This window comes from Cyprinus carpio, chromosome B18 (genome assembly GCF_018340385.1).
Source record: "Cyprinus carpio isolate SPL01 chromosome B18, ASM1834038v1, whole genome shotgun sequence".
In the NCBI taxonomy this organism is placed as follows: Eukaryota; Metazoa; Chordata; class Actinopteri; order Cypriniformes; family Cyprinidae; genus Cyprinus; species Cyprinus carpio.
In genome coordinates this window covers 6820938-6838347 of record NC_056614.1, presented here as the reverse complement: position 1 = coordinate 6838347, position 17410 = coordinate 6820938, and the positions used below count along the sequence as shown (strand labels likewise).

The 17410-nt window shown below is 36.3% G+C and overlaps 1 protein-coding gene across 2 annotated transcripts; it reads left to right on the top strand.

The window, feature by feature from the left end:
- The first annotated feature begins 1487 nt into the window (after positions 1-1487).
- Positions 1488-14574, top strand: vwa7 (von Willebrand factor A domain containing 7). 2 transcript variants are annotated; one of them, XM_042743698.1, is made up of 17 exons: positions 1488-1865; positions 2401-2661; positions 2815-3051; positions 3409-3505; positions 3583-3711; positions 4803-4998; positions 5230-5405; positions 5543-5655; positions 10070-10186; positions 10427-10633; positions 11657-11783; positions 12097-12249; positions 12335-12427; positions 12541-12818; positions 12897-13033; positions 13197-13356; positions 13815-14574. In XM_042743698.1, exons 2-17 carry the CDS (start codon positions 2425-2427, stop codon positions 14397-14399), a joined length of 3042 nt encoding a protein of 1013 aa, XP_042599632.1. In that variant the 5' UTR covers positions 1488-1865; positions 2401-2424; the 3' UTR covers positions 14400-14574. The 2 variants fall into 2 exon arrangements, with proteins under 2 accessions (XP_042599632.1, XP_042599631.1); XM_042743697.1 differs by having other exon boundaries at positions 2377-2661.
- Positions 14575-17410: the final 2836 nt, after the last annotated feature.

Genomic DNA, 17410 nt, shown 5'->3' with positions numbered 1-17410 from the left:
GCAAAGCTGAATTTTTCCATCAGCCATTACTCCAGTACTAAAGTGTCACATCTATCCTTGGAGAATCATTCTCTAATATGCAGATTTAATTAGTAGGAATTATCAATCTTGGCACACAGTTGTTGCTGCCAAATATTTTTTTGTAAACTGCGATACTTTTTTTTCAGGATTCTTTGAGTGAAGGAAAAAGTTAAAAAGAACAGCATTTTATTCAAATAAAGACTCAATCTTTTCTAACAATACAGATCTTTGTTGGTATCACCTCTCTTAACAATTTAACACATCCTTGCTGAAGAAAAGTTTACATTTCTTTCAAAAAATAAAGAATAAAATGACTGACTCCAAACTTTTGAACTGTTAGTGTAAGGCAATTTTAGAGAAAGGTTTCTATTTTAATTCATCAAAGAATCCTGAAAAAAAGTATCACAGGTTCCAAAAAATTATTAAGCAGCACAACAGTTTTCAGCACTGATAATAAATCAACATATTAGAATGATTTCTGAAGAATCATGTGACCTGAATAGACTGGGTAATGCATGCTGAAAATTCAGCTTTATTATCACAGGAATAATTAGATTTTAAAAAATGTAAAATATTACATTTTTTCCTGTATTTTTAATCTAATTATATATATAATATAATAATATATATTATATATATATATATTCTAGTATTTATATTATTTTAGTAGCTTGACAATTATTAGAAGGTAGTGTAACATTAGAGATTGCTAATGATGTCTGTGAGCCATTGGTGGAACCTGTGGATGATTATTTGTCTGGATATGCAAGTTCCCTCACGCATTCTAAACACTCCATAATACAAATAATGTTTCCATAAAGCTTAAAGCAAGATTACACATATTCAAATTTCACTCTGTCTGTCTGGTTTTCACTCATTAATGACATTTGAAAGGAAAGCATGAAACACAAAATAACATTTTATTTCCAAGGTGAACAAAATGAATGTACAATATGATGATGAGCTTATGTATTGATGATTGCATAACATTTATTTAGTATTATTGTATTTTATTGTATTTTATTTATTGTATTTTTGCGTGTGTTTCTATTTATGCCTAATATTGTTTTTTTTTTTTAATAGTAGGTACTATTTCTATATAGTGAAGTGCATTTAACAAGCAGTAAGCTATAAGTAAACATTCAGTCATAGATTCTCTATAGGTTGAATTCACAAACTACAAAAGATCCACACTACAATGCAGTTTTTTCATCCAAGCCTTTCTAAAGCTTAGGTCTAAAGTCTAATGCCAGGAGAGGGGTTGGTTAGCAACATGTCTGAAGTCTTTTTTCACCATGAAGTCACAATAGAAGCACTGGGGGAAGTGAGCATGGTGTGTGTTTTCATGTCAGCCAAAAGACAGAACTGAAGAGCAGGGAAGGGGGACACACTGGCCCTTAATATATGCAGCACTATTGTGTGGAGTCAATGCAGCATGCTAAAATGGGGCAAGTGTGGGTGAAAAACAGGGGAGAGAGAGGAGAATGGAGACAAGGAGGGAAGAACATGCAATAGTGGGGTCATGAGGATTTGAGGATATGTGTCTCGTGGACATCCATCTTAGCAGGTTGCAGGCATGTTTCTATCTCTTACTTAGCTTAGATGCACCTCCAGAAATATTCACAAAAGCAAGAGTCTTAAAACTTGCTATTCAGCTACTGTTATTCAAAAGACTGCACGCAATGTGGTAAACTGCTGACAGTATCTTTGTCTGAGGGTGAAAACCACACCATGTGCTTCTCTGATTGCTGATTGGAGTTTGGATTTGTCAAATGATAAAACACACGAAAAAACAAGCAGAAAAAAGCTAGACTGAGACCACAAAAGGAAAGAAGCCAGTAGAGGTAAGAGAAATACTTGTTTTTTATATACCTCTTTTGTGCTTACATATAATGTGTATCGGTTAAAGCACTCTTTAAAAAAATTATAACAAAACAAAACAAATTACCTAATCTGAAAACAAAAACACAGATCAATTGAATCCAAACCAAAACCAAACATTAAAAAAAAAAAAATCAAACAAAAAAAAATAATAAAATTATATTGTAATATAATTAATAATATTAATACTGTAGTTGGAACTGAAAGATATATGTTCTTAAATAAAACAAAATATAAAAATCTTGATTTCAATATGTGATATATCTATTTATCTACAATGCTTAAAATATATAGGTCTGCCTTTTAAATCTTTAACAGTAAAATTAACTGAAACTGAAAAATTTACTAATTATTTAAAAAGGTAAAAATCTGCGTTTATGTATATTTACGTGTGCCACTCTGAATAGGCAAACAGAGTGATGTGTGTATAAAAAAACAGTTCACCACATCCATCTTACGTGTAACCCTTTGCAGGTGTGATGTATCTTTCTATAACAGTTCAGGTGTTTTAACCAATGTGGAATGATGTGTGAAGGGATGAGCTCCTGGATTTTGACCCACCAGTGTGTCTTGGTGCTGTTCATCTACTGTATGCCCATATGCCAAGCCTTTCTGCCCAACTTCTGGTCACGTGTACTAACATTGTCCTGGGATTCATACACACACCAGTACATGACAGAACAAGCTATACTGAACATCACAATGGAAACTCTGAGCAAAATGATGGAACATCAACAGGATGTAAATAATGAGGAGCTGGTAGGTATCATGCAAGTGAATATTTCCGGTTGCTGCTTTTTTACTGCTGAATGTTTTCATCTCTAAAAAAATGTTTTTGATACATAGTGTTGACTTGACGATTTGTTTCTTCAATCTTGTTGAAAATTTGTCTCACTGATTTGTTTGTTCCAGTACACTGGGCTTGGTCGAGGGTTTTGGCATGCTGTAGGTGAGGTAGCAAGTGCTAACGCTGAAATGGATTTCTTAAGCTCCACATGCTCTGATCCAGTCTACCACTTTGACTCTGAGAGAGTGGAAGGAGCCACCCAGATGCTACGAGAGTTCTGGGGACAGACGGTACTGCTGACTCAGGCTAAAGAGTACCAGGGGGCCAGACGTAGCCTGGGTCAGCTTTTCCACTCGTTACAGGTTGGCTAACACATTATATTTATTATTCTGACAACCATTATATTGAAAAAACAGCATATGCTGGTTAGGTATGTTTTGAAGCATTGCACCTGGTTTAAGCTGGTTGTGAGCTGGTCTGAGCAGGAGCTAGTTTATAACCAACTAAGGACCAACTTAACCAGCTCAAACCATACCCAACCAGCATATGCTGTCTTTTTGCAACAGGGTTGTCTGCCAATATTACTCGATTTGTAATATTATGATATGACTGTCACATGTTGTATTGGCCATTAGACATTTGTAGCATTGTGGTTTTATTGTTTTTGAACAGAATATTGTTAGCAATACAAAATAAGCTGACTGTGTATATGTTTGTAGGACTTTTACAGTCACAGTAACTGGGTGGAGATGGGTCAGCAAGCAGTGTACCTCCACCTTCTGCACCCAGAAGAGCCGTCAGTTCCTGTAGCTTCAGGTGAGTCCCTCACAAAGCATTTTGCAATAAGTCATTAACCCTTCAATGTTGACCATAAATGTTTTTGTTGTTTTCAGAGGAAACCCCAACCTGTGCAGAGTGCTACAGATTTAGTTGTTATAATAATCTGCTAGAGGAAATGATTCGTCAGACAGAACCGCTACTGACTACTGGCTATTTCAGCGCTTACCCTGTAAAACCACCAGGTGAAAACAGTAAAAAAAGATAGATACATGGATTCCCATTACTGCAGTACTCCAGTAAAAAAAGTAATATATTTAAAATACATTTATTTCATACTAAGTACAGTTCAAATCTATTAACATATTTTCTGACATATCACTCAAGACGACCTGATATAAAAAACATAATGAAACTTTCTGTGGAGTACTACTTGTGCACAATGCACATTTCTTAATATTAAGCCTAAAATGTGTTTTAATGTCACTATTGATGAGGATTATATGATCATTTTTGAATAATATCGGTCTTTAAATGCAAGATACATAAAGTGTACCTACTATTAATAGTTCCACTTTAGCACAATCAAGTATAAGATATGTTTAGTTGGACTTCCTCACAAATAAAGTGCATTAAGCACAAAATTAGTTGTTCTAATTTTGAAGACTTTAAGTATACCAGTTTAGTATACTAAAAGTAGAATTGCTGGGTGTTTTTATTAAGTACATAAATATGTAAATGAAGTATACTTAGCATGAAATAAATGTATTTCAAATACATTTTAGTATATTTATTTTTTACTATAGGGTACTCTTTACTTTAATCTTTACAGTAAAGATTACTGGAATCATTTTATTTAAATATTCATAAATTGAGGCATTAAAAAAAAACCTAAGATAAAGTTTAAGTTTTAAGATTAAGTAAAAATACTTTACAATTTGCATCATGGTAATTGGGGGGGGGGGTGCTTATTAAAATAGTGCCACTTTGCAAAATATCTTACAAATAATCTTAATTTATTTACTTTTACAATTTTTTACTATTATATATGTATATATATATATAATATATATATATATATATATATATATATATATATATATATATATATATTATATATGTATATATATATAAATAGTTTCAAATTACCTTGAGTTTGGGGTGGAATATAACAATGTTTTTTTATAGATCTCATGAGATTTACCTTTTTATCTGTAAGTCATTATGAAGAATCATATCTGCTAAACTAATAAAGATAATCTGAGTTATGATTTATTCTGATGATTTAGTAAGTTTCTTATAAGAAAAGCAACATGTATTGTCTTGTTATTTAAAGGAAAGTGCAGTCACGGTGGGATTCTGGACAGTAGTCGTCACCAGGGAGCTGAGGGAGGAATCAACAAGGACAGCACATCTCCGCTGTTCTCCCCTCATCACTACCTCCATAAAGAAGCTGCCCATTTGGCAACCACAGCAACCCTCAGAGTGCTCCAAGACCTCCGCAATGAGGTGGGGCCCAATAGCTTCCTCAGGTCAGAGTTCAATTTAATTTAACATCAGTACGGCTTACAGTGATCTACACGTGTGACACATTTTGTTAATATTGACTGCATGAGAAAAGGTTGGCATGTCTGTGCATTTTTTACTTTCCTGTTTGCAGTTTTATTTAAATAGTTTGATGTTATTTGCTAATTCACTATCTGAAACAGAATTTTCCAATAATGAAAAAACACACAAGTGATGTTGTCTGTGGAAACCTGTAGGCTCTTCAGTGTCCAGCAGCCCCCAGCATTGGTCTTCGTCATGGACACAACTGGCAGCATGTTTGAGGAGATCACAGCTGCTCGACTCAGAGCCCTCTCCATCATACAGGCCCGTGAAAAGAGCCGACGCACTAGTCTGCCTGGGACCTTCATTCTTGTGCCTTTTCATGACCCTGGTTAGAATAACATCTTATGCCTATTACATTGAAATAACACTTCCCGTTTTCATCTTTAAGATTTTCTTTAAGCAAAATTAGTTGTATTTAGATGTATTTTAATTAGTTCTACAATTAGTACACTGATGATATCTCAGGTTTTGGGCCAGTTATGGAGACAGACAACCCTTATCAGTTCATGCAATACATGGAGGATCTGACCGCTCTTGGAGGTGGGGATGAACCAGAGATGTGTCTCTCTGCCCTTCAGGTAACCATAACAGACATTTGACATTCTCAATAAACATTGAACACAGTTAACCCTCTGGAGTCTATGGGTATTTTTGGGGCCTGGAGAAGTTTTGTCATGCCCTGACATTTGTGCTTTTTTCAGTTTCTTATAAATATCTAAATGGCTAAAGTCTAATCTCACTGTAATCAGCACAAACTGGGCTATAATAATATGTGAGCAGCATGTATGTACATGATTGTGTTTTTGAGAAAAAAAAAATGTTATGCATGGTTAGTGAAAAACTAAAAATGTTAAATCACTTGAATAAGGCAATAAAACACATACAGAAAATTGGTTCCCAGGAATTTTGAGAACTGGAGCTTGTAGCCTAGAATTTTTTTTTTTCTAAATGATGTGAAAATCATCTTGTTTACTCACTTACAGAAAACAATATATTGATTTAAATTTTCTAAGACACTTTTTGTTGGTAAAAGTCATATGCGAGTAGGCGTCAACTATCATGAATTCACACCTGAGAAGACAAAGGCCTGCATAATGAGCTGCATAATGAGCCATTCAGCCAGGTGTGTCACTGAGAGCGATGAGTTACAAGAATGAATGTGAGGACAAAATAAATCTATATAATTTTATGTTTGCAGTTTATTTAGAATATATTTAATTATCCCACAACATAATTTAATATTCACTTGTGAGTGCAGTTAAAGCAGTTTATTAGGAACAATCAAAGCTGACTTTCAAACTGAATTTTTTGCATCATTACTCCAGTCACACAATCCTTCAGAAATCCTTTTAACAATCTTATTTTCTACAAAAAAAACATTTATTGTTATTATTATCATCATTATCATTATTATTATTATTATTATTATTATTATTATTATTATTATTATTATTATTAATGTTGAAAAGAGCTGAGAATATTTTTTTTAGGTTTTTTAGGGGGGATAAATTTGAAAGAACAGCAATGATTGTTACATTTGTTACAGTTACATTTATTGTTACATTTATATTATTTACATCAAGCTTTTGAATGGTATAGTAGTGTATATTGTTATTGAAACTTCATAATATTTCACTTGATTATACATTAAGTCAGGAATTATAGTTTGGAAAAAGTCTTTGGAAAAAGTCTAACTAGTAAAATGTTTACACGTTATGTGAAAAACTAGTACAAGTATATAAATAAATAAAAAGAGACTTACTCATGTTTTATGATCTCTGCTGAATAAAGTGCTTCATTCTTTTTTTCTGAGGAAATCCAAATCTCAAATCCTCAACCACATCACATCTTTTTGGGGTGAATTATGTCTTATTCCTCTCATCGCGAAGCAAACAGTAAAATGTTGTCTTCTGTGAAGAACAGTCTCGCTGCGTTGTCTTCTGTTGTGTGGGCGTATTCAAAAAGCCGCGCGCTTCAGTGAAACATTTGAATCTCAAAAGCGCGCTCGGCGCGGGGGGGCGTGGTCGCATTAGAAGATAATGAAGGGGGACGTGAAAAAAATAGACATCGCGTTGTTTTCATATGGATTACTTTATCACAGAATATTTGTTTTCAGCAGCACTTGTTTAGTTTAAAAGTAGACATGTCAGGCTTTCTATAGATATCTCTCTCATGTCTCGTCGTTGAGTATTCACTGAGTTACAGTTCATTTTAATGACGCGTTTGTATCTGAAGATCAGCGCAGACAAAGGCTGCAGACAGCACTCCTTGTTTGTTATCTTTATTTTATAAGTGCACAAAGTTTTGTTGTTATTATGTCTGTATACAAAAAAAAGTAGACCCTTTACAGATTCGATTGATGTATTGCACTTATCTGTACGATCAAAACTGAAAGTGTAATTTAAGTTCTTTTCGGGGTTATCAGGAGAAAATGCCCCAAAACGCGTATACGCGTTAATCGACTCCAGAGGGTTAAACAAAATTATAACAGACTTACTATTGATAAAATCAACAGGGAAACCCCCATATTTGTGGATCACTGATAAAAATCTTGGGGGTGAGCAACATTTTTGGTCCCCCCATGTCTATAACTGTGTTCCAATTCAGGGGCTGCATCCTCTGAATGATGCAGACATCATAAGCTTCACCTTCGAAGGTTAAATTGAGCATTGTTAAATGGGATGGTCAAGCTAGCCTATGGAGGATTGTTCTTGTAGCCTAGCAGCTGTCATAGCTGCAGCTGACGAGCAGCATTGTACTGGACATTTTTGAAAGTGATATTCAACTGTCTGAAAGCAAAACAGGGCTCAAACCTCTCTAAACATCTTTACCTTGGTCCATATATGTCCATTAAGCCCTTTAACTATCTATAAAATCTTGATAAGATATCAACAATCAAACTGCTTTAAAGTGTTTTAGACATTAGGATATTAATTGCAGTCATCTGATGTCAGTCGCCATGGGTTTAACACCTCCGACATTAATCTAACTTTTTGGTTTACAGTTGAGAGAGCCAATTTCATTTTCTCAAATGCGATTTGCCATCCATTGTGCAATTAAAATTTTGACACTTTATGTTGTTGCTCATGAGCTACTCAAAAGAAGATTGGAGATCTCCTCACAATCTTGGATCCATGGCCAAAACATTCCCATCTAATACCCCTGGTGAAATTTGCAATTATTATTTTATTTAATCTAGGACACTACCTTAAATTAAATGGAGTGACCAATCTTATTGCTTTACAGATCAAAATTTCTTTAGACACCTTGTGCCCTACTTCCCATTTCTTTGTCAGAGCACTCTGCATAGTCAGTAATCTATTTATGTCTTAACCCCTAGTTGGTTAATGTAATACCTCTCACTGTGCCAAATCCAGCTCAGATTTAAACTGACTGGTGAATCAAGCTCTCGCTTTTGTCAATGAACTTGTTTTCCTTTCATTAAGTTATACAGAAGGGCTGGACTGGTGAAAGCAGATTCAGAATGTTAGTTTAACAGAGAATACAAAGAACTGGTGTGACCAGTAAATAATTAAAATCAATTAAGTTAATATTATAACTAACAAAATTTGAATTGGTCTCTGTTGTGATCATTGGAAATGCAGCACGTGCACACAAAGGGATGGAAGCTCTTCTCTGGATCGTCAGCATGAAGTGGCATTCAAAGTTCTGGGTTCTGTTGTCTCTGCCCCTCTTCAATATGACTTTCGATCGATCTACCACCATTTTACATGGCAGGATGTTCTCTCGAGTGAAAGTTTCACCCTGCATTTAATAAGTCTTTGTCCATGTTGGCTCCTCAGTAGTGTCAACTTCCTCTTTCATGAGGGGAGCTGAAGTGTATGTATGTACGATCATTGGAAATGCAGCACATGTGCCCACAAAGCCACTTCCTCTTCTTTCTGCAGCCGTGTCTCTGCGTCTCTCCCATTTGTTTAGCAGACTCCAGTCTATTGGCTCCCATTTGTCAAGGCGGCAGTTCCAGAAGCTGTCTGGTCACATCTAAAATTTGAACACTCAGAGAACCGCATAAATCAAAATGAATCTTGGTAATCCCCAAGCACAATTGTCTTTGAGCAATCAGCTCTTTGTTTGATTCCACTTTCATCTCTTTCAATGTCCCTAGACTTCATAAATCTCATCTGGTTGACAACAGCGGTTCCACATTCTATTTTAAGCTCTTCTTTACAGAGAAAGAGCAAGTGGTTTCTTCAATACATAATGCAGAAAACAGCTCCTCTAATATAGAATATGGTGTATCAAATCAAATCAAAATTTCTATTTCACTTGGTCAACCAATGTCATTCTCCCAAATATTGTCCAAAATGTCATAATTCTTACATAATCCTCTGATGCATATTCTAATCCTGTTTTTAAATTTTAAGAGTTTCATAATTTATTTAATAATTTACTTGTTTCAAAAGTTTGTAAAAAATCCTTAAATCTCAGGATATCAATATTGATCTATTGACCTTATTTAACTTTTTCAACAATTCTCTCTTGATTCAAATTCAGGCTAAAACAGTATGAATCTGAATTTAGGTCTCATTCAAGCAAAAAGCTGTAGTACTATTACAGTATTTGGCGTATACCTCTCCCGAATATAATAACAGCATTCCATCAAGAAGCTGCTGTCGTTACCTACTCAAATTCACAGGCGTGTGTCAGATCTCTAGAATCTATACCACGGATATTCAAATCCGGCTCACAAGATCCACTTTCCTGCAGAGTTTAGCGCCAACCCTGATCAAAGTCACCCACCTGTGATTTTCTAATGATCCTGAAGACATTGATTAGCATGCTCCGGTGTGTTTGATTAGGAAGAAGATTTAGCTCCCAGGGCTTCTGTCTGAGTGACTCGCCAAAAGTGTGGTAGAAATTTTCCTATGCACCTGACTTAAGTCAAACTGTATCTCCCAACACCAATATGTACATTCTAAGTGTGTCTCTCTCTGTGTGTCTTGTGTGTGTGTGAATGTGTCTGTGGGGCAGTTGGCTCTGACCCATAGCCCTCCGCTGTCAGAGATATTTGTATTCACAGACGCTTCTCCTAAAGACCATCATCTGCAGAGTGCAGTCCAGGCTCTCATACTGGAGAAGCAAACAAAGGTAAACCAAAAACACACTATTTAAAACATTCAATAATTAGGATATTGTGTTGGTAGCTTAGCAGCATGCTAACATCAAACTCTATTGACTCACCTGGGCAGAGAGCTATAAATGTGAAGCATATTCCAGATCATTCACTTATAATGTTCCATTTCAGCTGTGATGCTACTTTCAGAAAGCTGTTGCCTATAGTATGTACAGAGGCATTGTTTTCATGCATCTAATCTTGGTACGTGCTAGGTCAACTTTTTGCTCACTGAAGATCTAAGCCTCACAGGAAGAGGAAAAGGGATGAGAAAAAGGAAAAGAAGAGAATCTTTATCTCCTGGTAGATTCTCTCTGTATTCCTCTCTTTCTTCATTGTCTGGAGGAATGACTATCTTCACTACAAAAACAGACATTCGCAATGTGTCAGCCATTGTAGAAGACACCACCACGTCCAGCAAGGTAGAGTCAACTGGAAATACAAGAGGAACAAAAGACCTGTTTTAAGAATTAAAGGATAAGTTCACTTCCAGAATAAAAAAGTACTGATAATGTACTCACCAAAGATGTTCATATCTTTCTTTCTTCAGTCATAAAGAAATTAAGCTTTTTGAGGAAAACATGCAGGGGTTTTCTGCTTATAATGGACTTCAATAGAGATCAATGGGTTGAAGGTCCAAACTGCAGCTTCAAAGGGCTCTACACGATCCCAGCTGAAGAATAAGTTGTCTTATTTAGTGAAGCGATTGGTTGTTTTCTAAAAAAAAAAAAAGAAAAATGTATAAACATTTAAACCACAAATGCTCATTTTGCAGTAGCTCTGTGATGCACATGCACAGTTTAACGTATTATGTGATCATGTTGGAAAGGTCACACATGGTTAGTTCTTTGTCTGTGTACTTTGCTTCAAAAAGGTAGGGTAAGGTGAAAAAGTCCATCTCATTTTCTCCTCCAACTTCAAAATCGTCCAACATCATTTGTTTTAAAGAGCATTTAACTTTATTTGCATGTTCGATTTGTAAACACTGGGTCGGTACTTCCGCCTACACCACGTGTGACCTTTCCAACATGATTATATATTGCGTGATGTCCACCTAGTGCAAGATGAGCATTTATAATTAAAAAGTATATATATATATATTTTTTTTTTTAGAAATGACTGATCGTTTCGCTAGATAAGACCTTTATGCCTCGGCTAGGATCACGTAGAAACCTTTGAAGCTGAGTTGAAACTGCAGTTTGGACCTTCAACCTGTTGACTCCCGTTGAAGTCCACTATATGAAGAAAAATCCTGGAATGTTTTCCTCAAAAACTTTCATTTCTTTTTGACTGAAGAATGAAAAGCATGAACATCTTGGATAACATTGGGATGAGTAAATTATCAGGATTTTTTTTATTCTGGAAGTGAGCTAATCATTTAAAAACAGTCTTGTCAGGATTGTGAATGCAGGATTCTGCATAACCATGTCTCTTTCTCTAAATAGGTGACTCTGCTTCATGCAGAGAGTGAATCAAAGTCATCAAACTCCTTCAGAGTGGACAAAGCTGTGACAAAAGTGATGCTGCACATCACTGGTCAGCTTACACATTGTGAGCTTGTCAGTCCCTCAGGTACCCATACTTGCACATAGAACTTTTAAGCATACAATCCATCCACGTACAGTACCTAAGCACAACACAGTCTGCTTTCCTCACCACTAGTTCTTTGATGTCCGCTTAGTGTGTCACAACCTTAATAACCATACAAAACTGCCCACATCTTTAGTATGTACGTTGGTGGTGCCATGATCTTTGTAACTCCAAACAGCATAGTCCTTCTCTAACGCAAATTAAAAAAAAAAAAAGTTACAGTCTCCCCAGGGTGAATCACTTACTGTACATTGTAGATTTCCTAATTTTGTACGATTCTATCTTTATTTCTCAGGTGTTCAACAATCTCTTCCTGGTACTGACAATCCTCTGGCAGTGCTAGAGTCGTCTAAGGGTCTAAATAGAATAAGCCTGCTGCCTCCACTAGAGATAGGTATATGGCAGCTTACAGTCAAAACCATTGGACCAATGACATTCAATGTACTAGGTAAAGATGCTTGCAAAAGCACCCAGTCTTAATATGATTCAGTTAGTAATAAAACTATGCTACAGTCACGTGTTTAACCCTCTAGGTGATAGCAGCTTGGACTTCCTGTACTATTTTGCAAGAGAAGCCAATGAGACACATCCAGGACTGAGGAAACTGGAGGGCAGCCCTATAGCAGGTCTTTCTCATTGTTCTCTGAACCATTTGTGTAATGCTAAATTAATTTTGTGTTTTCACTGTCTATACACGTCAAATGATTATGTGAGTTCTTACCACCACATTTCTTCGTAGGAGTCCCAGTGTTTTTAGTCGTTGCAGTGACAGGCATGTCACCCAATGAAGAGGCCTCATTCAGTCACGTGACCCTGTTGGGGCCTAATAGGGAGAGCCTGCAGAAGGTATTGCTAAACTCCACATCTTCTCATTGGTCTGAAGAGGAGCTAGTGGGGTACATGGACTCAGTTCCCAGGATGCCATTCAGTATGCGTCTCTGTGGAATGGACAGAAGGGGAAACTTGCTCGAAAGAGTTTCCACTGAGATGATTCAACCAACACATGTACAGATACAGGTATGAATGGAATAAATTCAAAAATAATGCGGTGGCAAATTGTAAAACAGCAAAATGAAAAGTGCCCTTCATCCCTAGGTGCATTCAGTGCCACAGCTTCTCCCAGGTCACAGCTCGACTGTGCTTTTTGAGATTTTTAATCATGGTCCCAGCCGTCACTTCAAATTTTCAGCAAAAGATGACCAGGGGTATCTCTCCCACCCAGACCAACAAAGGTGAGAACGGTAAAAGGAGAGCTAAATTATACAAATACACCAGCATTTAGTCCTACTAATTGTATATAAAACAGGTCTGCCCAATGACTGAACGTTTATCAGTTAAAGATTGATACAGCCAGAAGGGTTAGATACCATGTCACTGTTATTATTCCATTTTTAGGCTGTTTATCAGTGCAAGGGGCTCTGTGAAGAGGGAGGTTGAACTAAGAACTCCTCATACTGCCCAGGCAGGGACAGCCATCACCCTGACTCTGATTGTTCATGCAGAAGACTTACCAGACTCAAATTATGCTGTAGTACATCTGGCAGTGATACTAGAGGTAAGAACATCTTATGTGTGTGTGTGTGTGTGTACCTGGTATTTATCATGTTATGGAGATCAAATGTTCCCACAAGGATAGTAATACCAGTAAATTTTGACCTTGTGGGGACATTTTTTAGGTCCCCATGAGAAAACAAGCTCATAAATCAAGAGCAATCAAGTTTTTTGAAAATCTAAAAATGCAGAAAGTGTCCTGTGAGAGGTAGGTTTAGGTGTAGGGCAATAGAAAATACAGTTAGTACAGTAAAAAAAAAAAAACATTGCACCTATGGAATGTCCCCATAAAACATGGAAACAATGTGTGTGTGTGTGTGTGTGTGTGTGTGTGTGTGTGTGTGTGTGTGGGAGCCCACACCAGAACGGTGTCAGTGGTTTTAAGTGTAACTCAATTTATAGGTTTACTGTCTCATATGTGAATAAGACATTTTTAATGTTTAAATGTGGTCACAATTCCAGGAGCCTGACAAAACGCCTCCGGCATGTTCTTCCCTGCACGTGGAGTCCTCCTGTCCCTCTCTGTGCTCTCAGAGCAGATGGAAAGTTTCATTTGTAGCAAAAGACAGAGGTCACTCTGGACTGGCATCGATACAGCTGGCACAAGGAGAAGGCACTCTTATTTTGTCCGAAGTGTCTATGCAGAGAAGTGAAGAACATTTCCCACAGCTTCATGAAAAGACGACAGGAGGAGTCCATCTTCCATTGCTACAGCCACAAATGGACACCTCAGAACCGCACTTTGGAACAGAATCTGAACAAAGGCTGGATGGAGTCCAGTTATTGAAGGGGGATCATCCAGTGAACATCAGTGAATGGTCTAAGGGGAAACCCGTAATGATGCGTTATTCCTCAGGCTGCTGTGCCCCTCATGCAAAGATAGTGCTGTGGGATAGAGCGGGAAATATGAGACACTGTCATCTCAAAGCCAGTCAGGAAAGGGCATTACGAGAAAAGAACAAGGCGCACAGTGGGGAATCTACTTCATGGCTAGTTCTCATGTTGTGGGGCCACTTAACATTGACCTTCATCTATGACTACAAATGAAATTTGTTGAGTTACTCTTATTTTGCATCTCTGTGTGGAAACATATTACTAGTCTTTAGTACCTAGCATGCTTAAAGGGATAGTTTATCCTAAAATAAAAATTCTGTCATTAATTACTCACCCTCACGTTGTTCCAAATCCGTATGACCTTTGTTCTTCTTTGGAACACAAATTAAAATATTTTGAATGAAATTCGAGAACTTTTGGGTGGCTATTTTTGTTTTCTTTGCAAAAAGTATTCTGGTAGCTTTATAAAATTAAAGCCCTAAGTATACTTCGTTTTTGTATGTATACGCTAGCGTATGAGTACAGTTGAATCCGTAGCCTTTCAAAGTATACTCCATTTGATGTTGTACGCGAACGCGGGCAGTCAAAACATGCGCTCTTGAAAGTTTCATCCATGTCCAATGTCTGCTCTATATTCTGCTATAAGTGATCACTGATAACAAATATTTTTGAACTCTTTTAAACCAAAGCTGAGCTGTCTCATACACTCTCGTTCACAAGTGCTTGTCAGTGTGAGCATCTGTTGTTGTTGCAATCTCCGCTATTTTGTTGTTGTTGTTCTGTCACTTTAGTTTCATTTTCTACTGTTAAACAATGGCCCAGGACAGTGTTGACACGCTGTGGAATAACTGATTACTGCAAAATAACTTCAATGTGCATGTGCGACCTCCGCGTACAAAGTATATGCAGTTACAAAAATCGTGTGGTGTGCATACATTACGCGCATACTATTCTGATAACGGAATTTGTGTCCCACGCACTGTACACTGTTCCTTGCGTACATGTAAAAAGTTAAGTATACTTTGGGCTTATGGTTTGCCCATTGATGTCACATGGACTATTTTAACAATGTCCTTACTACTTTTCTGGGCTTGAACGTGGTAGTTGCGTTGCTGTCTATGCAGGATCAGAAAGCTCTCAGATTTTATCAAAAATATCTTAATTTGTGTTCCGAAGATGAACAAAGGTCTTAAGGGTATGGAATGACAGAATGGTAATTAATGACAAAATTTTACTTTTTGGATGAACTATCCCTTTAAATACTAGTACACAGAAAAAACAAGAAATGTTGCTCAGGGAATGTATATTCTGTGAATGTTTAGGCCTTCACAGGATATTTGTATTATTATGTCAGAATTTTTGTACAAACAAAAACTTACAAGTAAATTTAATATAATGATTTCAAGTTGTCACAGTTATTAACATGTCAAACAGAGTGCTGTGTGCAATCCACTTTTTATTTTAGCTGCCATAAAACTTCTCTGTTTTTACATGTCTAGCATGTTCTTACCCCTTTGACATTAGTAAAACATAATGTGTCATGGCCCAGAGGGGGAAAAAGAATGGTTACAATCACACTTGACAATGTCAACACAATATTTATAGGTAAGAAATTGCAAGGTACACCAGAAATCAGGTTATACGACTTGCCCAGTAAATAAGTTTGCTCAAAGTGAACTGATAACCTTAACTGGATTATCTGGATTGACTAAACTAATTCTAGACAGTGTTTTTGGAACAGGAAGTAACCAAAGGTTTGCGGTAATCACCCATGTGTTCATGAATTATATCAGGGATCCTCAAATCTGGCCATGGAGGTCCACTGTCCTTCAGAGTTCAACTTCATTAAAGCTAATCAAGGTTTTCTGAGTTACTAAAAAAATTACAGGAATTGTGACCTTGATTAGGGTTTGAGAATAAATTTAAGATTAAATAAATATAACAAATTGTTAATTTAATTAATACATTCAACCACCATTCAACCTGTTGTTTCATTTTTTGCAAAATGAACGAAGAACTCTTATTATCTTGCATATAAAAACACTGAGATATAAACCATTGACAACTTTTTTTGTAATTATTAGTAAGCAGGCCAGGGGCAAGACCAAAGTGCCAGGATGATTGATACCATGGTTTAAGAGTGTCCATAACATCCAACATGCACACCACTATGACTACACCACTCCAAACACTTATATAAGTAGCTTTAAGGGTAGCTACGGAAGTTCTAAGCGGCCATGCATTATGATTTTTTTTCTTTTTGTTTTCTCGTTATAACGACTTAATTTTCTCGTTATCTCGACATAACGAAGTTCGTTTTCTCGTTATAACGACTTAATTTTCTCGTTGTTATCTCGACATAACGAAGTTCATTTTCTCGTTATAACGACTTAATTTTCTCGTTATCTCGACATGAAGTTCGTTTTCTCGTTATAACGACTTATTTTTCTCGTTATCTCGACATAACGAAAGTTTGTTTTCTCGTTATAACGACATGAAAGTTTTTACTGTTGCTATAGTAACGAACTCAACTTTGACAGGCATCTGATGGACAGCCATGCAGGCGCTCTTACTGTAGCCTATATTTCAGCAAATTTTGCTTCGCCTAGGTAATAATAACGTCTACAATACTGTATAAATAAAGGCTGATCAATCACTGTTGATTTTTTTCCAGAGACAGTACAACGAACGTTTTGTTTTTGTAATTAAATTTTAAATGGCAACACCCGCGCCATTAGAGCTGCTTGGATTAAACTCACTTTTAATTTTCCCTTTATATGAAATAAAATTATATATAATTTGTAATTTGTAGTAGTCATTATGTGGCAGATATCATGTGTGTTATAAGCTTCTGTTTGAAAAGAGCGTTCATGTGTACGTGTAATGTATGTGTGTGTGTAGAAACAAAAACATTACAACATTGCAGAACAAAACTGAATTAAATTAGCCTATGGATTTTACATATACATCACATTTCTCATCAATATGGTTAACAATAAAGATTAGTAATAAGGAAAAGAAGCACATCAGCCTACATCGTTAAATCCCGTCCTACTGTAGATAAACAGAACATCTCCGCTTATTAACTATACTAATCATTAAATTAAAATTAAATTTAAATTAATCATGAGCCTAAAAGAAGCACAAATATAATATATATTGGTGCAAACAGAATACAGTGATGTCAACCTTGGTTTTGATAAGCAGTTATTGATGAAACAGAA

Coding starts and splice junctions, on each gene's coding strand:
- vwa7 (XM_042743698.1), top strand. CDS start 2,425: ATGATGTGTGAAGGGATGAGCTCCTGGATTTTGACCCACCAGTGTGTC. Junction 12,428..12,540: donor GGAGGGCAGCCCTATAGCAG/GTCTTTCTCATT, acceptor ATTTCTTCGTAG/GAGTCCCAGTGTTTTTAGTC. Junction 13,034..13,196: donor TCCCACCCAGACCAACAAAG/GTGAGAACGGTA, acceptor TTCCATTTTTAG/GCTGTTTATCAGTGCAAGGG.